Genomic DNA, 23704 nt, shown 5'->3' on the forward strand with positions numbered 1-23704 from the left:
ATTTCTGCTCACTGGTTGAGTCCACATGCGTGGCAGTCCTTTCTAAAATCTTTCTCAAAGCATGGTTGTGTTTAAATGATACGTGGCCTGTTTAGGCCGGCTCCAGCGAAACATCCAAACACCCAGCGGGCAGCACGCTCTCTCCGCTGAGCAGGTGCCCCCAATCGCTCCACCAGGAGCGTGGGAAGGGCGGGGCGAGCGGGCAGGAAGCAGCTCGAACAGCCACATGGTTTGCCCACCGTTTCCCAGGAGGGCCGAGTGGGCGTGGAAGACGAACGGGTGCCTCCACCACTGTGACAGCACCGACCACGAGCGTCGGCCTACCGACCCCTACGTCACACCTCGCTGGGCTTTGCCAAGTACGTGCGTGAGAACCAGGCCAAACGCCGCGTGCCTCCGCGCCTGGCTCCGTCCACCGAGCTCGTAGCCCCGCCCCAGCCCCGCCCAGTAGGGGGGCCCACCCGTCGCACTTCCGGCGCCAGCCTCCGGACCGGCCTCCGTCGCTTTTTACTTCCCTCTCCCTGGCTTTCTTCCCCCGCCCCCATCGTCTTTAACACTGTCACGTGAGGGGCGAGCGCGGGGGCTGCTGGGATAAGTACGCCGGTGGGTCAGGGTTCGGCTTCAACATGGCGGTTCCTGTCGGGTGGCGACCAACGCTTTGCCGTCGGGAGGATTAACTGGCGATTGTTGGCGTCTCCACCTATCAGGGTGGAATGCAAGGACGCCGGGGCGAGCGCTGAGGAGCGGCGGTGACGGGGAGGGGTCGGTGGTGGGTGCCCCGGGAGCCGAGGCGGCGGTGTCTGTTCTGTTGGTCTCAAGGCTTCAGTGTCGGGCCCCGCCCGGCCGAGCCGGGCCGGGCCAGGCCGGCGGGCGGCGGCAGTAGCTGCTGCAGCCGCAGGATCAGCCTCTGAGAGTGGGCCGGAGGGCGGGCGCCGCTGCTGCCTCTGCCGCGGTGATGGCCCAGTGTGTACAATCAGTGCAGGAGCTCATCCCGGATTCCTTCGTCCCCTGTGTCGCCGCGCTGTGTAGCGACGAAGCCGAGCGGCTCACTCGTCTCAGTCACCTTAGCTTCGCGGAGTTGCTTAAGCCCTTCTCTCGCCTCACTTCTGAGGGTATGTGGTCTCCCCTTTTCACTGAGCTCCCGCAAAGCTGGGGCCGGGAGAGGGAAGTTGGGGGCGGGCAGGGAAGAGAAGGGCGGTGTTTACATCCCGGAGCCGGTAGAGTGGCGTTGGGCTGGGGCCCCGCGGTGTCTCCGGTGGCCGCAGGATGAGGGACCGTGAGGTGGTCAAGACATCATGGTCCTAACCTCCAGTTTTTCTAGGCACTTCCCTGACAAGCCAGACTGTTAGGTAATTAAAAATGTGAGCCCCAGAGAAGGGCATTGAGACTGTTCTCAGCCGCCACAGGGAGGGAATTAGGAAGTTGCAAGGCAGGGCAGGGTAAGAAGATGCTCCCTGTTAGACCGATGAGGTCTTAGGGGGAAGACGACGAATCATTTTCTCCTGGGAGTTAAACCGGGCTTTCAAAGTTGTCTTGAGTATTATATTCTTTAGCAGTGAGGTGCATCCCCTTCAAGCGTTCTGTTCAGTTATTTTACTTTTTTCTTTTGAGAATTCAAACATTTCCTTAGGTATCCAGTATTTTACTTAACCTCTCAAGAAAATAAAAAGAATTTTAAAATTAATGAAACTTGCAGCAGCCTTTTTTTGTCTAATGGACGAGGAAGTAAGGACAAGTTGTAGTTAATTTAATCGAGATAGTTGGAGTTATGATTTATAGGGATGGAAAAGTCCTGAATTTTTTTTTTTCAGTTAAAAGTTTAATCAACGGGAGAAATATCTTTTATAGAAGAGCTGCCTGTTTTCTCCAGCTTTAGATTCTTTATTAGGGAAAAGCAAGTGTAATAATAGTCAAGTGTGGTTTAACCAATATCTTTACCTGTACTTTGCAAACAGAACATAGCAAAGTATAGGTAAAGTTCTGTGTTAAGAACTTTAAAAAGGTTCTATAATAAAGCTGTGTCAAGCCAACGACCATGATGTTTATTTGGTTATGACTTCTCCACACAAAAAAATGCTGTGCTATAAATTTATGTTTTTACATGCCACACGTGTGTATTCTTTGGGAGAATATCTCCATTACAAGTTCGCTTTTGTATTTATTATTTTTTTAAAATAAATTTATTTATGTATTTATTTTTGGCTGTGTTGGGTCTTCGTTGCTGTGCGCGGGCTTTCTCTAGCTGCGGCGAGCACGGGCTACTCTGTTGCGGTGCGCGGGCTTCTTTGCGGTGGCTTCTCTTGTAGAGCACGGGCTCTAGGCGTGCGGGCTTCAGTAGTTGTGGCTCGTGGGTTCAGTAGTTGTGGCTCACGGGCTCTAGAGCGCAGGCTCAGTAGTTGTGGCGCACGGACTTAGTTGCTCCGCGGCATGTGGGATCTTCCCGAACCAGGGCTTGAACCCTTGTCCACCGCATTGGCAGGCGGATTCTTAAGCACTGCGCCACCCGGGAAGCCCTCACGTTTTGTATTTAAATATTTAAAAGAGAGAGAGAGAAAGAGAGAGAGAGAGAGAGAGAGAGAGAAAGAGAGAGAGAGAGAGAGAGAGAGAGCTATCCAAGAAAAGAAAGATTGGGAACTCTTGGGAACGCTTGGATTATTTTCAAGTATTGTCCTAAGTCAATAAAAAAAATAAAGCGCGCTACATTCTTAAAAAACAAAACAGTGCGTTTGACTTTGAGCTGTGTGCACTTTCCTGCTTTGGTAATAAAGAATAATAATGCTAACGCCTATACCTACTTACGTAGCATTTCTCTTTGAGTCCTCCTTGAGTCCTGTGAGGTAGATACCGTTTATACCATTTTAAATTTGAGGACGTTGAGGCCCAGAGATGGTAACTTGTTCAGTCTTACAGGTGGGAAAGATTTAAAAACAGGCGATGTGATTCAAGACAAGGTGTTCTTAATCAAGTCATCTTATCTGCTGGTAATATTTAGAATCACTTATTCACACAAGGGAGCAGTGCTGTCCAGTAGTAACATAATGTGAGTCACATGTATAACTTTAAGTTATTTAGTAGTCACATTTAAAAAGGTGAAAAGAAATGGGTGAAAGCAGTTTAAGTAATATCTTATTTAACCCAGTATTTCCAGAATGTTGCCATTTCAACATGTAATAAATATTGAAAAATCTTAATGAGCTATTTTGCATTTTTTTTTATTGCTAAGTCTTTGAAACTTGGTGTGCATTTTACACTTATATTACATCTCAGTTTGGACTAGATATGTTTCACGTGCTCAGTAGACACATGTGGCTGGTGCCTCCTGTATTGGACAGTGCAGTGAATAGAGGCTGAAATTAGTACGCTGTTTTCCTTGTGTAGAATGCAAAAGATTTAGGGAAGGAGTATAATGAGTTGACTTTAATAGGTAGACGGTTGGTGGAAAAGAAGAGGGTGGGCATTCCCTGCTGAGGACAGGGATGAGGTTAGAATGGTATGGGCAAAGGTATAAATTATGATTGAGTGGTTGGGGAACAGTGGGAAAAGTCCCTATTGAGTACAGGATAGTAAGGGAGAAAATGCCTAGATAAGGAAGGATCTTGAATTCTAGGAAAGGAATTTTTGATTTCATATCTAATGGTAAATATGTGGCACTCACAGATTTAAGCAAGGGTATGGAGTTTTGGGGGAGTTGGTGTGGTTTATAAGCAATTGAGGTTGTTTTTTTTTTAATACAGTAAACTTTTGTGTGCTACGTAAAAAGATATCATTATTTTATTTTTCAAAATATGTTCTGTAGTACACCAGTTGTATGTTTCCTAGGAAAATTTTGTGGTCAAATAAGTTTGCTTAATATAGTACGTGTTTGGGAGAATTGGTGTCATTCAGCATATGGAGAGTTCTGGGAACACCTGCTGTAAAGAGACCTTTTAAAAACTTAATCCAGTATTTCCCAAATTTATTTGAACATGGAGTTGATTTTTCAGACAACTATCTTGAGCAACCAGTAATCTATGGGCAGCACATACTGGGGAATGTTGCTTCATAGTACAGTATTCAAGAAACTATATTTATATGGTAGTCTATAAACGTAAGGTAATGGTAGAGCTGAATTTCACCCTGAAATTGAGATGTTATATGATACATAACATCACCTTTTTTGACATTATAATCTTAAGCCTTAATGTAATTATTTAATTCTGAACCTTTGGATTTTTTGTGTGTGATTTAAGAGCATTTCTCAGTCATTCTTAGCTTTTGCCTTTCTCTTTATTAAGTTGGTTTTGTGCTACTCCAGTGTATTACTTATGTATTGTTGTGTAACAAATTACCCCAAAACTTGGCACCTTAAAACAAAAGCATTTATTATCTCTCAGTTTCTCAGGAATCTGGGAGTGGCTTAGCTGGACAGTTCTCTCTTGAGGTTACAGTGGAGCTGTTAGCAGGGGCTGTGGTCATCTAGGGCTGGAGGATCCGCTTCCAAGCTCACTCATATGGTTGTTGGCAAGTCTCACTTCCTCACTGGATGTTGGCCTGAGACCTCAGTTCTCTGCCATAGGTTCCCTGAGTGTCCCCATGACATAGCAGTTAGCTTATCCTGGAGGGAGTGATCAGAACCCAAGATGGAAGCTGAACCCTTTTTTTAAAAATATAAAAAAATTAATTAATTAATTTATTTTTGGCTGCGTTGGGTCTTCGTTGCTGCACGTGGGCTTTCTTTAGTTGGGTCAAGCGGGGGCTACTCTTTGCGGTGCATGGGCTTCTCATTGCGGTGGCTTCTCGTGGAGCACGGGCTCTAGGCACGTGGGCTTCAGTAGTTGTGGTGCGAGGGCTCAGTAGTTGTGGTACATGGGCTCAGTAGTTGTGGTGCGCGGGCTCTAGAGCACAGGCTCTGTAGTTGTGGCGCATGGGCTTAGTTGCTCCGCTGCATGTGGGATCCTCCCGGACCAGGGCTCGAACCCGTGTCCCCTGCACTGGCAGGCGGATTCTTAACCACTGCCACCAGGGGAGCCCTGAACTCTTATAACCTTATCTCAGAAGTAGTATACCACTGTTTTTGCTGTGTTCCATTGGTCACACATACCAGTCCTGGGATGTGGGAGGGGACTCCACTAGAGTATATACCAGGAAATACCGGGATCATTGGGTGCCATTTCAGAGTCTGGCTGCCACACGTAATAACTCATTTCTGGATTATTAGTAAGATTACCCAATAACTAATAACGTAATAACTGACTAACCCGTTCTGAATATAGGGCGCAACTAGAGTAGCCTTTTTGTGTTAACACTTATGGATACTAGAGTCAATTAAAAATTTTGAAAGAGGTTTAATGCACACATGGCTACTTATGTTATTTGACAATTATGGATCAACCCTTCAAGGAAACTACTTGTACAGTACGTTCTAAAAATGTCAGAAATGTACCATAGTATTTTTGTGTTTTTTGGTCTCTCTGTTTCATAGTTAGACCAGCTGAGAAGTTTCATTAGGGAGAGAGGCCTGCATGTATTTATTTAAATAATTTAGAAGACAAACAATTACAGACGAATGCAGAGAATACAAGAAACATCCAGGTCCTCATTACCTAGAGCCAACGAATCTTGTCATATTTGCTTTGTATCTTCCTTTCCTTTAAAAAGAAACATTATAGAGTTGAATTCACCTTTTTACCCTTCCTCAGTCCCATTTCTTTCTTTCTTTCATCATAGGTAATCATTATAATGGAATTTGCGTGTATACTTTCTGTTCATATATTTAGTTTTGCAATACAAGTACACATATTCATGCCACATGTAGTATTTTAAAAAGATTTTTGTCTGATGTTTTTAAATTAAAGATTTAGAAGTCAACAGAACACACAGAACACTTTAGGAAGACAGTTTTTAACAGATGTAACTTTATTTAAAATGTAGGCGGACTTGAGCTTAAAAGTTCAGTATAAAGCATTTTCCATTGGGGAAAATAATGTCAGTTTTTAATGGGTAGGTACCCAAAGTCAGTTTTCCAAAAAGTGCCTCGTATTTGTATATGATCCATGATGTACTTGAAATAGAGTATGTTGTGCGTGCTGCCTCCATCTTAACTATACAGTCATGTGTCAGGCTTGTGCTGAGTGCTTTACACTTACTATGTTTTCTAAGAATATCTCACCTAAATCCTTCAAATAACCTTGTGAAGTATGTTACTTTCTTTATATGTTATAGATGAAGAAGTTGAGCGTGGGAGAGTTTAAAAGTTGTTTAGGGTAACCCAGTTAATAAGTGGTGGGTTGGAATTTCAAATAAAGTCTGACTCCAAAAGTTGGGTCCTTAATCAGTACAGTGGACTGCTTCTAATAGTACCATGGCAACTAATCATCTTATCTGATTATATTTATGAGAAAAAATACGCTCACATTTCCTTCTGTGCACCGTGGACACTGTCTTGCTACGGTCGCCTGAGAACCTGTTTCTTGGCCTTGAAGCCCTGAACCACTGGTTATAAATCCCATAGACTGAGCCAAGGCAGGGAGGAGGCAGGAGGTATTGGGTTAGGAGAAGGGATCTGGGCATTGTTTTTTTTTTTTTTTTTTCTTTCTTTCTTTTTCGTAGACTTTATTTTTTAGAGCAGTTTTAGGTTCACAGCAAGACTGAACAGAAAATACAGAGAGTTCTCATATACCTCCCATTCCAACACACACACAGCCTCCCCACACTGTCAACATCCCGCAGCAGAGCGGCATTGATTTTTATGATAGTAGAATAGGGGCTGAGAATGCAGGCATCGCTATCGGAGAAGCAGAGGAAGCCTGCATGCAGCATTTAATTCCCTTTCTTCCCTTTTACTGTTTTCAGTGTTGATACCATAGACCTCACACTGCCTTGGACCAACCTTAGGGTGAGGTGAGAATTAGACATTTGGTATGGATGGTAGTTGGTCCCTGGCAACTCCAACATAAGAGGAAGGAAAGGACCTAGAGTACAGTAGTTGTGGGCAGTAGCATTGTGGGAGAGGAAGGTTACACTGTTTAGCTAGCCCTTTTGGTGTATAATGGAATGTTGTAAGTCAGTTGTATTCTCGAAGACTGTTCCACTTGGAATTTCTGGTTTCCAATTTGGGCATCCTCTATAAACCATTAACCCAGTTTATTATTGTTGTAATAGTTGGCCTGTTACGCTTTGTATAGAAATAATTTCAAGTTTTTTTCTTTTTTCTTTTTAAGTTCATATGAGAGATCCCAATAATCAGCTTCACGTAATCAAAAACTTGAAGATAGCAGTAAGCAACATTATCACCCAACCACCTCAGCCTGGAGCCATTCGGAAGCTTTTGAATGATGTTGTTTCTGGCAGTCAGCCTGCAGAAGGATTAGTAGCTAATGTGATTACGGCAGGAGATTACGACCTCAACATCAGTGGTATGTAATAAGGTTTATTATTATTTTTTAAATGATGTTTTCTTTTACTAGAAAAGGTAATTCTATAACTTGGAAATCATTCAACACTTAAGTGCTTGCTGAGTGCTAGAGCCTGGAAATACAATGTTGAAAAAAAAGTCCTTGCTTTTAAGGAGGTTACAGTCAAGTAAGCAGGCAGCCATTCAAATAACTATGAATTATGTGATTTCACTTTACTATTTCATAATGAAAAATTTTTTTTGTAGTTCTAATTGTAAAGTTAATACAAGCTCCTTGAGGGTAGGAACTTTGGCTCTTTATTTTATTCCTAGTATCTAAAGTAATGCCTAGATCATAAGCATAATAAATATTTCTTGAATGAAAGAACTAACAGTAGATAAAAAACAACTATTCTTTTGTGACATTAAGTAATACTATGATTACATAAAAAGCATTAAGTTTATTATATTTTTTATCTTGCTTAGCGCTAAGTGGAGGAAGTGTTTATAATATATAAATAAATATTTGATCTTAATTTGATTTGAATGGTAAATGTTTTCATAATAGGATTGGTAGGTAAAATTATGTAATACTATGTAAAGTGAGTTAGCAGTGGTTGGTGTGACTCTTTTCCAGTATGAAAAAGACTTAATGGGGAGACATGGGATAGATCTTTAGAGGGGAAAGATTAAAAGTACATCATCTGGGAGTTCCCTGGCGGTCCAGTGGTTAGGGCAGTGCGCTTCCATTGCAGGGGAGCACGGGTTCGATCTAAGATCCCACATGCTGCATAGTGCGGCCAAAAAAAAAAAAAAAGTACATCATCTAATTAGGATATTTTAGCAGCCTAATAAAATAATCTTCTTAGATCAGTATAACTTATAATCTATTACTTTAACACCTCCTAATTGCATATTTAAAGATTTTCCCAAACATACAAAGAGAAATTAAGTGGCATGTTTTAAAATCCTGAAGTTAGTTGGTTGCACTTGTATAGTTAGAAATATTTGTAGATTTATTTTGTTTAAATATTTATAATTTTTCTTCTTTCTGTGTCATTTTAATTCCAGCAAGGCAAGTTAACTTGATAAGACTAAGTTTAGAAGATTATGGTTATCTTTGTAAATCAAAAGAATCCATTTTCAGGATACATATTTTAAGCAGTTCCTGGCATAACATGTTTTCAACATGAGGCAAAATTTGCAGATTTCTGGGAGAAAGCGGTGGAATTTGAACTATTTCTGTCATCAATGGAAAATTCATGTTGAGATGTGAATGGCAATGAATCAAGGGCCAGAGTTATCCAGTAGTTAATTGGATAACTTGAATAAGTCAGTTATTCAGAATCAGTTTTATTCTCTGAAAACAAGAGGAATTGGCTAGATTACTTCTTAAGGCCTTTTCTAGACCTTTAATCCTGTGATTCTATTTTATAGGGACTTTAACATTTTTATTATACATGCAACAAGTATTGATTTCCTGCTGTATGCTTTGCATTGAGATATAGAGATGAATAAGATGCTATATATAACTTCATATATGTAGTCATATATCTGGTCAATAATTATAATACATTCAAATTTATAGTATCTTTTTTTTTTTTTTTTTTTTTTTTTAAAGTTTTACTTGATTTTATTTATTTATTTATTTATTTTTGGCTGTGTTGGGTCTTCGGTTCGTGCGAGGGCTTTCTCCAGTTGCGGCAAGCGGGGGCCACTCTTCATCGCGGTGCGGGGACCGCTCTTCATCGCGGTGCGCGGGCCTTTCTCTATCGCGGCCCCTCCCGTCGCGGGGCACAGGCTCCAGACGCGCAGGCTCAGCAATTGTGGCTCACGGGCCCAGCTGCTCCGCGGCATGTGGGATCTTCCCAGACCAGGGCTCGAACCCGCGTCCCCTGCATTAGCAGGCAGACTCTCAACCACTGCGCCACCAGGGAAGCCCAAATTTATAGTATCTTAAAATGACAATATGTTATAATAGAGATATGGCATATCCAATATGCCAAAGTGCTGAGGGGCACAGAGAGAAGGATTAACTATCATATGTTTTAAAAATTATCTTTTTCTGGGCTTCCCTGGTGGCGCAGTGGTTGAGAATCTGCCTGCCAATGCAGGGGACACGGGTTCGAGCCCTGGTCTGGGAGGATCCCGCATGCCGCGGAGCAGCTGGGCCCGTGAGCCACAACTGCTGAGCCTGCGTGTCTGGGGCCTGTGCTCTGCAGCAAGAGAGGCTGCGATGGTGGGAGGCCCGCGCACCGCGATGAGGAGTGGTCCCCAGTTGCCGCAACTGGAGAAGGCCCTCGCACAGAAACGAAGACCCAGCACAGCCATAAATAAATAAATAAATAAATAAATAAATAAATAAAAATTAAAAACAAAAACAAAAACAAAAACAAAAAAAACAAAAACAAAAAAAAAAAAACAGTGCTTCTTTTAAAAAAAAAAAAAAAAATTATCTTTTTCTGTACTGAAAATATTTTCCTAACCTCCGAAGCTTATATACCTATTACTTTAAAAAAAAAAAAAATTTAATTTATCAGAATGATATATACACAGAGACATAATGCTAAAAAGACTTAAGAGGAACAAGCAACAGTTGATCTGCTCTCTGCACCCCTGCCCCACCAACTCTTTGCTCTGGTATTCATTTCGTGTTTCTAAGTAATATTTTTATATGGCTATTTATGGCTTAATTAAAATTTTTATTTACTGATTTCTCATTATAATTGATGAAAATTTAGCTTAATTACTTCCCTTCCTCCATCTCCCTAATGCAGTTTTTATAATTTTTGATTAATACTCACTGTTTACAGTACTGTGACTGAGTATTCACTTCTTCACTGCTGAGCCGAATGTTGGGCTTTCAGTTCATTCTTATACAGCTCTTTTTTTTTTTTTTTCAGTATTTAGTAATTGCCTTTTTAAAAGCAACTTGCCCAGAGTTCTTCGTATTTTTTACTAGTCTCTCAAACTTCTAATAGCCTCTCTCACTCAGTAAGATTTTCCCCTTGACAGATTAATTTATGAGATAATCCATTTATTAAGATCTCCTTCCTGAAGGCTTCTCTCTTTCTACTACAGGCATTCTCAATGGGGAATGATACCGTCCCTCAATGGGGTGAAAATTTGGTACTTGGGGAGCAAAAATATTAGATATTATAATGGTTTGTGGCTCTCCAAAGGACCACAGTCTGTAAATGGATACACAGTATATCTAAGTATCTAAGAATACTTTTAAGTATTCTTTGGGGAGAATGATCAATTAGAAAAATGTCTAAAAAGGCTCATGGGAGGAGATAATGAAATAAAAGTTTCAAAACACTCTTCTACTCAGTTGTGGTCTGGTTGCTTTCCAAGGCCTGCTCCACTGCTGTCTTTCTGGAGATTTCTTTCCCTTTTCTGTAGCCTCTCATTCATATCTTTTTCGGTGTATTTTGTTGATTTGGTGAAGGACATCTCTAGCGGCTTCCTGAGAAAAGTTGTGTGGAAGGTAAAATTTTTTTTTTTTTTTTTTTTTTTTTTTTTTTAATGAGGATCTTGAATCAGATGCGTATGTTTGATTGATTGATTGATTGATTTTGGCTGTGTTGGGTCTTCGTTTCTGTGCGAGGGCTTTCTCCAGTTGTGGCAAGCGGGGGCCACTCTTCATCGCGATGCGCGGGCCTCTCTCGTTGCGGAGCACAGGCTCCAGACGCGCAGGCTCAGCAGTTGTGGCTCACGGGCCCAGCCGCTCTGCGGCATGTGGGATCTTCCCAGGCCAGGGCTCGAACCCGTGTCCCCTGCATTAGCAGGCAGATTCTCAACCACTGCGCCACCAGGGAAGCCCAGAAGGTAAAATTTTTGAGGAATGAATGTCTGAAAAAGATATTAGTAAATTGTTGTTGGCTTCTTTTAAGTCTTTAAGTTTTTTTCTATCCTGTGCTTTTTATTTCATTTGTATTATTTTTCAGTTTGTTTTGTTCTCTTTTTCATGTTGGAAACTTTCCTTAAATGTCTGGTGAGCCTTTGGCATTATTTTCTATTTCAAATTGAGACATTATAACCCTGATTGGGCATAAAAAAGTTTGTCATCTTGTGGACTTCTTTATTGGGTGTAAGGCTGTGAATAGGCTTGAGAGTTGCCCAGTTTTTATTACTCACAGTTGTTTTTTTTTTTTGGCTGCACTGCGCAGCGTGCGGGATCCCAGTTCTGCCACCAGGGACTGAACCCGCTCCCCCTGCATTGGAAGCTCGAAGTCTTAACCACTGGACCATCAAGGAAGTCCCTTACTCACTATGAATTATTTGGGACCATTTAAGTATCTTTAGAGAAAGATTCTCAAATCCGATGTCTGGTTGCCTGTATATTAGGGATTGGCGTATTTATTTTTTATAGTCTATTAAAGCGGTTTGGTATAGATAGTTTATAGGAGCAATGTGGTCATGATTTGGTTGTGAGAAATTTTATCTAATTATATTACTTACATTCTCAGGTCCCTGCCAACATCTCCACATAAGAAAAGATTCAGTGCCATTTGCCTTTAAAAGTGGGTGGAGGCATTACTATAGCTGAACTCCTTAGGCAGATTTTAAAAAAGAATTCCAAGTGGTTAGGACAAACTACAGAAGAAAACAGTTTCTTCAAGCTCTTTCCCTGCTACTAAAGGCACCTCCCTTTAGCTTTATTTTTATGTTGGTCTTGAAGACTGGGAATGTGATATGAAGGACTGAATTCATTTTAATAAAATTCTGTTATAACAGAATACTTCTCTTTGGAGATATGAGAGTGGTTTTATCCATTGTAAATAAGATTAATTCTCTGTCTAGAAGTACGCTTCTAGTTTTTACTATTAATGTGAGTCATCATACTTTTCACCCATTCTATTTATGAAATACATGTTATATATTTACCTCATAAGCCTGGCTTAACAGTGCCATGTTTTCTTCATCAGATTGGTCAATTAAAGCTAGTGTTCCTTAGTACAGTAATTGGAAAGACACAATGATGGGATTGAAAGAATCTTCATTATATACAGTTATTTCCTGTGGTGGTCTGTTCCAGATTGTTTACACTCCACTCCTTGTCTATTATCTTTTTTTCCATTCAGCTACTACTATTATTAGCATTTCTGTCTAATTTTTCTGAAACGGAGATAACTTTTATCTATCCTATCGTCTACTGTCTATTGTGTTTACTTTTTTTTTAAGGCAATTTAAAAAAAATTTTTTAAATTTTATTTGGCTGCGTTGGGTCTTAGTTGCAGCACGTGGGATCTTCGTTGCAGCTTGCGGGATCTTTTGTTGTGATGTGCAGGCTCAGTAGTTGCGCAGCATGGGCTTAGTTGCCCCGCGACATGTGGGATCTTAGTTCCGCAACCAGAGATGGAACCCGCATCCCCTGTATTGGAAGGAGGATTCTTATCCACTGGACCACCAAGGAAGTCCCTATTGTGTTTACTCTTTTTTTTTTAAATATAAATTTGCTTATTTATTTATATTTGGCTGTGTTGGGTCTTCATTGCTGCGTTCGGGCTTTCTCTAGTTGTGGCGAGTGGGGGTTACTCTTCGTTGCGGTGTGTGGGCTTCTTATTGCGGTGGCTTCTCTTGTCGCGGAGCACGGGTTCTAGGTGCGCGTAGTTGTGGTGCGCCGGCTCAGTAGTTGCGGCTCGCAGGCTCTAGAGTGCAGGCTTAGTAGTTGTGGCGCACGGGCTTAGTTGCTCCGCGGCATGTGGGATCTTCCTGGACCAGGGCTCGAACCTGTGTCCCCTGCATTGTCGGGTGGATTTTTAACCACTGTGCCATCAGGGAAGCCCGACATACAGCATTTTAGACTAACACTGTCTAATAGAAATATGTAAGCCATTTACATTATTTTCAGTGTTCTGTAGCTACAATAAAGAATGTAAAAAGAGGGCATTCCCTGATGGTCCAGTGGTTAGGACTCTGCGCTTTCACTGCCGAGCACCCAGGTTCAATCCCTGGTAGGCGAACTAGATCCCACGAGCTGCGCATTGTGGCCGAAAAAAAAAACCAATGTAAAAAGAAACTGGTGAAATTCATTTTAATAATATATTTAATTTAATTCCAGTTTATATATATATATACACACACAAAATATTATCATTTCAAATGTAATCAGTGGAAAATTTTATTCTTTTTTTTGTATTGTCTTCGAAATCTTATGTGTATTTTACACCTACAGCACACCTCAGTCAGACAAGCTACATTTCAGGTGCCCATTAGCCACATTTGGCTAGTGGCTACCTACTTTATTGGACTCTGAGGACAATGGTGAAATTGATCATATACAGAAATCCCAGTCTGTGAGTCTTCAGATGACAATATCTAGGACAATTTTTCTCAAGCTCAAGAATTGATGAGTGAACAATGTATTTCTAAGAACAAAAAGAAAATACAGTATTTTCATCCAGCTAATCACTAATTTAGCAGGAAAGATTTTACACAATATTTTGAGATGATAACCTAGACCATCCCATTTTGTTAAAGGACATGTGACCGTATTCTTTCATCTTTTATGATGTTTGTGTAACAAAATTTACTTGATACAGTTTGTAAGTGGACAAATGCTGAAGGCAGGTATGTGTATGAAGGTAATCTGAAAGAATTAGATGATGTAGAAGTAAAAAATTTATTAGCTTGATCATCCTGTTTGCTGTTTAGAAGTCTAAAGAATGAAAACGTTTTGCAGTGATGGAGCAAATAAAATGACCTTTTTCTTCTCAGCGAATATGAGCCATCACATTTTTCCAAAATATTGCACCTTGACTATGCAAGTACAAGAAGAACCAGAAGTAAAGATAAACTAGAAGTTGTTAGAGATGTGTTTGAATCTGGAATTGGTATTTACATGATGGATGTGTTCTAGGTTTGTGCATGATAGTTGATGAACAGTTAGTTGCATGCAAAAAACGTTGCCTAACTGAGACATGTATCTTTAAAATGGGGAATATATGGAATACAATTTGAGTTTGCTTTACTAAAATTTATTAAAAAGTTTGTTATGGTTTTACTCTCAATTCTGTAAATAATTTGTAAAATGAATTAAAAATACAATAAAATATCAAGGGTCAGTTAGATCCAGATAGTAAAGGCAGTGATTATTTTTCCTGATATACTGAGGGTTGAAAGGAATATAGTTTCAATAAAGGACAGCCTGTTTTAAAAAGTCTTCTCCTGTGGTGTGTGAGAAATTTAATAATTGGGCATAAGTAATGATGACTCTCATCTCTTTAGAATACTTTGATTTTTGCTGATTTTTCTGAAAACACTTGATTAGAAATATTCTCTTCAAGGATAGTTCTCAAGGTTGTTGTTAAAATACAAGGTTAGTATTTCTTAGCTCTTCATATTATCTAAGATTATTTGATTTGCAAAATGCTCATAAATTTTATGAGTTCTGGTTTTAGTTTGTTGGAGCTTTTGTAGTCTAAGATACTCTGAATTAAACCATATATTCTGATAATCACCGTGTTGTCAAGTATTTTTGACCTTGAGACTGTATTTTAAAGAATTAAGTAATTATACAGCATCTAATTATCTGATTTCTTTTCCTTACTTGAATATTTTCGTTCTGAAATATACTAAGTTTTGGTACTACTGTTTATCTAAAGTTATAATCTTAAGTGACAACATTATGTGGAATTTGTAATATTTCTTAGTGCTTTTTTGTTTAGTCTGAATGGTGGTTTTCTGGTACTTTCAACTTTTGTGAATGATTACAAAGGGAAGATATGTGATTTACAGGTGACATTTATGTTTAGGGTAGTCAGTCTTTTTCACTGGCAGATTTGGGATTTCTAATGATAGTATTTGATTTCAGTAGAAGGAGGACCAGAGTTGCTCTAGGTCTAGCTCACTGCTGGCAGCCCTTGTTAGATATTGGAACACTAGTAACTCTGTGTCCGAAGCTACTGGCACTAAGTAGGGAACAAAGAAGAAACGGGGAGAGAGAGGGCTGCATTTTGTGAGTGTGAGTGGAGGATATAGAGCATTATGTTGTTTTTCAGCTCTTAGCTGCCTTCCTTATCCTTCTTACCAAGGGAAAAGTACATTCTGCACAGAGAAACTTGAACTGGTAGGATAACATGGTTGCTGTTTCAGTTCCAGCCAGAGAACATGTAGAGATGGAAAGGGGTATGAGCAAGATACCGACTTCATCCCAAAATAAGAGAATTTCTAAGGGAAGAGAATTGTCACTAAATGTTAGTCTTCTGTTAATATTAAAAAAAAAAAATTAAACTATTATTTTTTTCTACTTTCTTCAAAAATGTCACTAGAAAAAGCAAAAAAGGATGCCCTAGACTTACTGACATGTAAGAAAAATAAAGGGGGACTTCTAGCCCTTCAAGGAAACATGTGGCTGAGGGAAAACCTTACCTCATGAACCTGAATGTGACCTACCTGAAGGATAAAACCCACTTCTGCCATGTACATTTAGAAGATTTTCCTTTGCTCCTTGTATTCTTTGTTGAGTACCCAGTGTTTTCTTGCACCAGTATTTAGAAAGTATTATTTCCGTTTAAGAACTCCTACATGTGTGTACTTGCTTTTTTTCTTTTTAATTTTAGTTATGTAGACATTTATATTGTTCCAAAGTCAAAACTATGAAACAAGGTACATTTACAGAGGTCTAGCTTCTGTTCAGGCCCTTCCCCTTTCTCATCTGTTCTCTTTTCTTTCTCTTACACATGATGGCATTTGTTGGTGGCCTTTATCCTTCTGTTATTTCTCTTTGACAATATAAGCTAATACATGTGTGGCTTTCTGTATCTTCTTCCCTTTCACAAAAATGTATACTTTTCTGCTGTTGCCTTTTTTCACTTAATGTATCCTGGGAGCATTTCATAGTAATATATAGAGATTTTCCCTTTTCTCTTAAAGCTGCATAGTGCCTCCATTTAATGTCCCCCTCGATGGACATGTAGGTTTTCTAGTCTTTTGTTCCAGATAGTGTTGCAATGGATAGCTGTTTTGGAAGACCTAATTTGTTTATTCAGAACTCCCCAGCCCACCATGAAACAAACCCCTTTTCCTTTGTCTACATTTTATATGTCTACATGTGTCTTCATATGTCTACATATGTTTACAACTTACTGTTATTTGTTAATTTGTTAATAATTTGTTAATGTTGCATCATTGAAGCAACAAACAGAAAAATAATCAAAGCTGATAGTCATTTCCCCCATCTGTGGAGATTCCTTCTTCTTTAACCAAAATTTTCATTATCTAATCTTTATATTTTCTTGGCATTGGTATTAAATGAAAATTAATACTAATTTTCAAGATAGAGACTAATTTTGATTCATTGGGGGGGAAGATATATTTACTGGTAGGTAAGAAAATTGCTTTCCTGTTTTAACAGACTAATCCTTGTCATTCATTCTCCTATTTTTGCCACTTTTCATGTATATTGTACTATTTCTGGGAATGTTTTTCCTCTTTTATAGCAATGAACATGAGATTTTTGTAACAGCCCTCCTAAACAGCGTGTGGGTTACTCTCACAGACATTTCTTGCAATTAAAGTTTTTCTGTATATCTGGCACCAGGTTGGATATGCTGTTCGGTCAGAATGAATAGCTTTTTTTCTTCAACCTTCCCAGTCGCTTAATGTAGTATTATAATGTAAACAGAAAACAGACTTGCTGTGTTTTCAGTGATTCTAAGAATAAGACAAAAAAGTACACAAGGTTTTATAGTCAGCATAAGTAAATAGGAATGGAGTATCCTTTTAGTAAAACTGTGATTTAGATAATCTGCTTAAACCTAATGAAATGACTAAGTTTAACTAAATTCAAATTTTTGTCATTAGTTTTAATGTAAAATGCTTAGCATGGAGCAAGAGAGATTTGAAATTTTAAGAATCACATCATATACATGTATGCAAAAAGTGAAAGCACACGTCTTTGTATTTGATTAGAAGGTAAGTATGCGTTGAAATTCCATTTGAAGAGGTTTAGTTGCTATCATACTCAAGTAATCAAATTATAAAGTAGGGTTTGTCAGCCTCACCACTGTTGACATTTTGAACAAGTAATTCTTTGCTGGGGTCGGGGGGTGCTGTCTTGTTCTCCTCATTGTAGGCTGTACTGCATCATTCCATCATTCCTGACCTATTTCCCTAGATGCCAGTAGCACCCCCTCCCTATCCCTAGTTGTGACAGCTCAGAGTATCTCCTGACATTGCCAAATGTTTCCTGGGGGTCACGATCACTCTTGGTTGAGAACCACTGTTCGGAAATAATACCATTTATGAAAAGGAGCTACTTATGACAACATGACTAGTGGCAGGGATACAAAACTTTAGTTCTAAAATCTGATTATTCATGTAGGTAACATTGAAAGCATTAATAAGTAAGCTGTGGGATCATTGGGTAGGTTTGGGAATAGGTCAGTTTTATTTTTGCAAATATATATACTGCCATGTATGAATATATTTGTGTGTAGGCTTATACACATACATCACACGTGTATCTTAAAGCAAAAGTGAAAAATGCTTGTGTATTGCTAGAAATGATGTTTCATACCTTTTAGGAATATGGACTTGAAATTTTGTCTGTTGTAAACTGATTCTACTGAGGAATTTTTAACTGGTTTATTTATCGTTAATTTTAGCTACTACTCCATGGTTTGAGTCTTACAGAGAGACCTTTCTTCAGTCGATGCCAGCATCAGATCATGAATTTCTGAACCACTATTTAGCATGTATCCTTTGACTTTTATGTTCTCTTAAAATCAAATGTTTTGGAAGTTATTAATCTCAGAAAGAGTTATATGAAGGCAAAATTGTTGAGAGGATATAGAGATGGAGAAATTATTTTTTATTGATGATGCTACAAGTTTTATTGCTGTCTTTGTTAAATGGCATCCTAGATACAGGACTGGTGTAACTAATTTTAGATTAAAAAATAAGAATACTAAGGGCTTGCTTATTTTTCTTTATCACCCAACTTGAATATTTCATGCTTAATATGTTTTTAAGCTATTTTAGAAAGAAAAAATGTAAACTGCCAGTGTTAACTGCTTTTGCTGATTGCCTCAAAATTAATTGCTTATGCAAAAGCTCATATTTAAAAACAGTTATCCATTTTTTTAGTAATCTGTTTTATAGTTATTAACCTACTTTGACAGTTACGACTTTCATTTTCTTAATGCAGTTACAGTGAAAAGTTGAGATGGGATACAATATGAGATCACAATGGGATGGAATGGAGAGAAGCAAGATTCAGCAGAATTTTTCATTATGTTGACAGTTGCACAATTTTCATATTGTCCATTTTCATTTTCATGGATTTCCTTATTACATATATAAATGATCTTAAAAACTACCAACAAAATAGCTTTACTATTTAGAACCTTGAATTACTTAGAAATGTTGAAGAAATTATCAGTGTTTTATGCTTGTAGGAAAACCTGTAAAATCAGATTTTTTTTTAGCTCAAAAAATATCTCCCTAAAGTTTATATTATTAGGATAATATTTATTATTAAGTGATAAGTGATAATTACCTTAACATGATTTACAAGGTATGTTGGTGGCATCGTCTAGTGAAGCTGAACCTATGGAACAGTTTTCAAAGTTGTCACAAGAACAGCATCGAATTCAACACAACAATGATTATTCCTATCCCAAGTGGTTTATACCAAATACACTTAAATATTATGTACTTTTACATGATGTAAGTGCAGGAGATGAACAGAGGTAAGCTTTTCTATTTTTTAAATTTTAAATAATTTCCTGTTAAATGAGTTAATTTAATTTGGACATGGCTTAAGTTTTTGATATATTTTTCATCCAAGAAAGTAAAAATTCATTAATAAAACGTTTAACTATATCTCTTATTTGGAGTTATATTCAACAGCTACATCATTTTATGTTAGATTTCATATGCTTACCCAAAATTTTCTTTCAGTGTGTATCTCTATTATTGTAATCTTTGTTCACAAGTGCTTGCCATTTTATACCTATAGATCTTCACTGTTATTTCTTACTTTGTATAATATTATTTCTCATTTTTTCTCTTTTCTCTTTCCCAGTTTTCCTCTGACTTTTCACTTCCTGGCTTATAGGCACTGCTTTTTTCACTCTTCCCTTTCTCATCACTTTATATTTTTAGCCTTGATGTTTTTCACAGTCTGAGAAACATCCAAGCACTTCTTTCTTATGTTCCCTTTAATGTTCATTATTAGTGATTTGTCATAGTCCTTTTATCTTTGGGATAAGAGAATAGATATCTTTAAAGATGAGTTCTTGAAAAATAAGATAATATTAAAACAATTTTACTTTTGTGGCTTTGCAGTTTATTTTGAATTTTGGTTCAAGATGTGGATCAAATTAATCTTTTGTTTCAAACTGTTATTCTGATATCTCAATGCTGTTTAGGATATGCAATTAAATAATTATTTCTTGCCCTTGTTATGAGCACAAACCATCATTTAAAAATAAATTTTCCTCTGTAAGACCACAGAATTGTTCTGAGGGTTACTAATCTTTAGGATTTTTTTGACATCATAAACAACCTGTAGCCTATTGGATAAAGTGTACTATATAAATAGAAATAATTTTAACTGGCTATTAAAATTAGTTTCTGTCATTTGAATATGGTATATATCTTCCATATTGGATGGTTATAACTAGGATATTTAAGTGATAATTGCAGTATTAGATCAGTGGTTCTTAGGCTTAGCAGTGTCATTGGTAAAGCAAGTAGATGTTTAGTTTATTGTACTTGAGTGTATATACATACACATACACATACACTTATATCTGTGTTTATACAAATTTGTAACTATTTTATTTATCCAGCCTTAATTTTATAGTGTGTAATGTGATTTAATTATTTGTTAGACTTGTTATTTGTATAGTATTAGCTTCTGCATTTGAATGTGATACAGGATTATCCATGTGCTTTTTGGCACCAGATGGCTGATTGGTTAAAAAAAAAAAGCTATTTAAATTAGGTTAGCTCTATGTACCAAAATTTCATTTTCCATCAGAATGTACTGTTTGATTCTTAGGCTGACTTATCATTTGAATTATCTTGTCTCCCACCAACTAGCAAGTCTAGTTAACTAAAAGTAAGGAAATCAAATACTTTTTGTTGTATCTGAGATTAGCTCATGGATCCAGCTATTATAAATTTTGCAAGGAAAAGGGTGGATTTTTATATAATAAATATTTTGGCTGCTTTTCTTGCATTTTCTCTTTTTTCTTCCTCTGAAGTGTGTCCCTTTGGAGACAGCTAAGGGAATGGTAAACTGTAGCAGTGAAAGATGATTTTTTTGGCGGGTGCTATACTTTTTTATGTTAGCACTTACATTTTTTGATAAATGTCTGTTCTCTAAGACAGAATTTCGCAAAGTTGTATTTCCTGAAGGCTAGTTCACATAGTTGAGTTTCTGATCTATAAGTTTGAAGCCACTCTTTGGAAATTCACAGTACATATTAGCAAATGGAAGGCTCTGAGGTGGTCTGCTGCAAAAGAAACTGGTTGGCTTGCTTACTGTAGTTCCCCAAACTAGTTTGACCACCAAAACTTTCTGTTTGACTAACGTAAGAGTATCTTGCAAAATTTTATTCCATGATGCATACTTTGGTAACTGTGCTTTAAGGTGATAACCAAGCTAGCTAAATTTCAGTTAGGATCATAAACGTTTAGTTTTTTAAATTATTCTATCTCTAACTTTTTGTTCTGTCTTTTTTGGGGACTATTTTTTCATGGTTTTTGTATTATTTTAATATCTTATTGCCTAAGGTCTGCTCCCCATTGGCTACAAACTTTTCCATTTTTTATTTTAGAGCTGAATCAATTTATGAAGAAATGAAACAGAAATATGGAACTCAGGGTTGCTATTTACTTAAAATTAATTCTCGAACACCTAATCGAGCGTCAGATGAACAGATACCAGATCCTTGGAGTCAGTATCTCCAGAAAAATAGTATTCAAAACCAGGTATATGTAAAAAACAACAATGAAGCAAACCACAAAAGCTGTATTTCAGTTTTATGGCTAATGGTATCACTGTAGAATTTGTAGAATTACTAATAGTTATTTTGTGGAATCTGGCTAGTTTTGATCCATCAGTATGTGAGCTCTTAAGTCAGTAGTTCAGAAGCTGTTTTTAACTAACTGCAGTAATCCCTTATGTGTATACCTTTCAGGTATATAATATCAGTGTTAATTGATTGTTTTCTTAAAAGATGAAAAGTGGGGACTTCTCTGGCAGTCCAGTGTTTAAAACTCCACGCTTCCACTAAAGGGGGCATGGGTTTGATCCCTGCTCCGGGAACTAAGATCCCATCCTGCATAACGCGCGGCGCAGCCAAAAAAAAAAAAAAGAGAAAAAAAACGATGAAAAGTGAATTACACATTAAGAATTGAATTAGATTGACTAAACATGTAGAGAATAGAATTTTTGGCTTGTACATTTAATTCATTATGAATGCTTACAGTCAATTCTTTATTATCCACATGCTCTGGGGTTGCCTTCCTTCATTTTCAACACGCTGTTCTTATGGCCACCTTTTGGAGCTCATACTTTTTAGGTGGGTGGGCTTTTTTCCCTAACTTTCCTCTGATTTTTTTTTTTCTTTTGAATTTCCAGCAAGTTTTGTTTCTCCTAATCAACTCTTCTAATATAGAGTTCTAGACTAATGTTAATTGTTGTCTGTTGGCTGATGCGTGTGGGTAAGGTTTCACATTGTGTCCAACTTTTAAGGTAGAATTTTATGCCACTTGGTAGTGGTCAAATGCCAAGTTACTGTGCTTAGTTCAGATAATCAAGAGTTGACTGTTTTTTGTTCAGAAAGAGGATTTCTTAAGTAAATGGAAAATATATTTATATTTTGTACAGTTAAACTGCATTATGTACTTGATGTGATATTATTTTAAGAAATATGAATTAGAAAGTTCATGTAGTTTTTGATGTTCTAATATAAATATTGTTTAATAATCTGTTTATTTGCCTTTTCTGTCTTATATATGGAATTTTTAATCCAGTTTTACTCACTTTAATATTGAGATGATTGTTGACCTTCTTTAAGATAATGCTGGGGAAAGGTGTCTGAGAGAAAAGAACCAGTTGGATGTGGAGAAACTTTAAATGGTGTTTCAGGGCCACACTCAGAATAGGAATAGTATTGAAATATTCAGTTTAGAATCCAGCCATCTTAGGTTGGGAAAGGGAACATAATAAGTCAGATTGTCCAGTTGAAGAACTTTTAATAGAAGACAGAGCTATAGAAATTCTACAGCTTAGAATCCTAGAAGCCCAGGATTGAAGGATAGTTTAAAGGTTGTCAAATCCAACCCCTGTTCTAATGCTTTAATTTCCTTTAAACCTATAAATGACCTCAACTAGTAAAAGTACTCATTGTCTTCTCAGGTGACCTGTTCCATGTCTGAGCAGCTTGAGGATCAACCAGAATTTTTCTCCCTTTGCTTGTACTCAATCCTGTAGGGACCATATCAGTTTTCCATTAAGACAACTTTCAAATTATAGAAGATAGCTCTCATGTCTTTTTTAATATTTTTCTAGGCTAAATATACTGTTTTTTTCAACTCTTTCTTAAATGTTGTTTTTAGACTGTTTCTTGTCCTGATCACGTTCCTCTTATTAAGTTCTAGTTTATATATTTTTCTCAAAGTCTGGCACTCAGAATAATACCTCATAGTATTAGTGGTCTCATGGAGTAGTCTGGGTATTTTTAAAGTTTTTTTTGTTGGCTGAAATCAGTGCCCTTTTTACAAGTAAACGTTGCATTGGATATTTTTCCAAAACACTTCTGTGTATTCAGAATGCACTCCAACCTATTAACGCTGCATCTGTGATCCAGGAGATTCCATACCATCTTTCTTTTTTTACCCCTGCTTGACTCTAGTAGTCCATCTGTCTTGCCATTATTCCTTACATAGATACATATACAGGTATTCATATAAGCATGTGCATATCACATATAAACAGAAAAACTGAGATAGAAGTAACTTGAATTCAGAAGAATTAGGATAGTAGGTTGCATGTGAAACAGAATTTAAGAATATAGTAGGTGTGGATTGAAGTGATAGAATATGATACATGGAAGAAGTTAAGAATTTGGAGGATTGGAAGAAAAGAATTGCTGTAGCAAAAAAAAATGAGATTTACCATAGTTGTTGATGAATTTGATGGTATCTTAAACATGATTAAATATTACCATTAATGCTGTTTAAATTTTATTTTGATAGGAATCATATGAAGATGGCCTTTGTACTATAACTTCAAATAAGAATTCTGATAGTAACTTGCTTTCATTGGATGGATTAGATAACGAAGTCAAAGGTCTTGATATACTTTCT

The 23704-nt window shown here is 37.6% G+C and overlaps 1 protein-coding gene across 3 annotated transcripts in view; it reads left to right on the top strand.

Moving 5' to 3' along the window:
• Positions 1-582: 582 nt before the first annotated feature.
• TRAPPC8 (trafficking protein particle complex subunit 8) overlaps positions 583-23704 on the top strand; it is a 90080-nt gene continuing 66958 nt past the window's right edge. The window contains exons 1-6 of one of the 3 annotated variants that reach the window (XM_007167039.2): positions 583-1112; positions 7200-7394; positions 17986-18075; positions 18897-19071; positions 21169-21322; positions 23594-23687. In XM_007167039.2, coding sequence (XP_007167101.2) covers positions 956-1112; positions 7200-7394; positions 17986-18075; positions 18897-19071; positions 21169-21322; positions 23594-23687 — 865 coding nt within the window. In that variant the 5' untranslated portion in view covers positions 583-955. Of the gene's footprint in view, positions 1113-7199; positions 7395-17985; positions 18076-18896; positions 19072-21168; positions 21323-23593; positions 23688-23704 lie in introns of those variants that run through there. The other 2 variants (XM_057526622.1, XM_057526623.1) reach the window with 2 other exon arrangements.

The sequence above is a fragment of the Balaenoptera acutorostrata genome, chromosome 13 (assembly GCF_949987535.1).
Source record: "Balaenoptera acutorostrata chromosome 13, mBalAcu1.1, whole genome shotgun sequence".
In the NCBI taxonomy this organism is placed as follows: Eukaryota; Metazoa; Chordata; class Mammalia; order Artiodactyla; family Balaenopteridae; genus Balaenoptera; species Balaenoptera acutorostrata.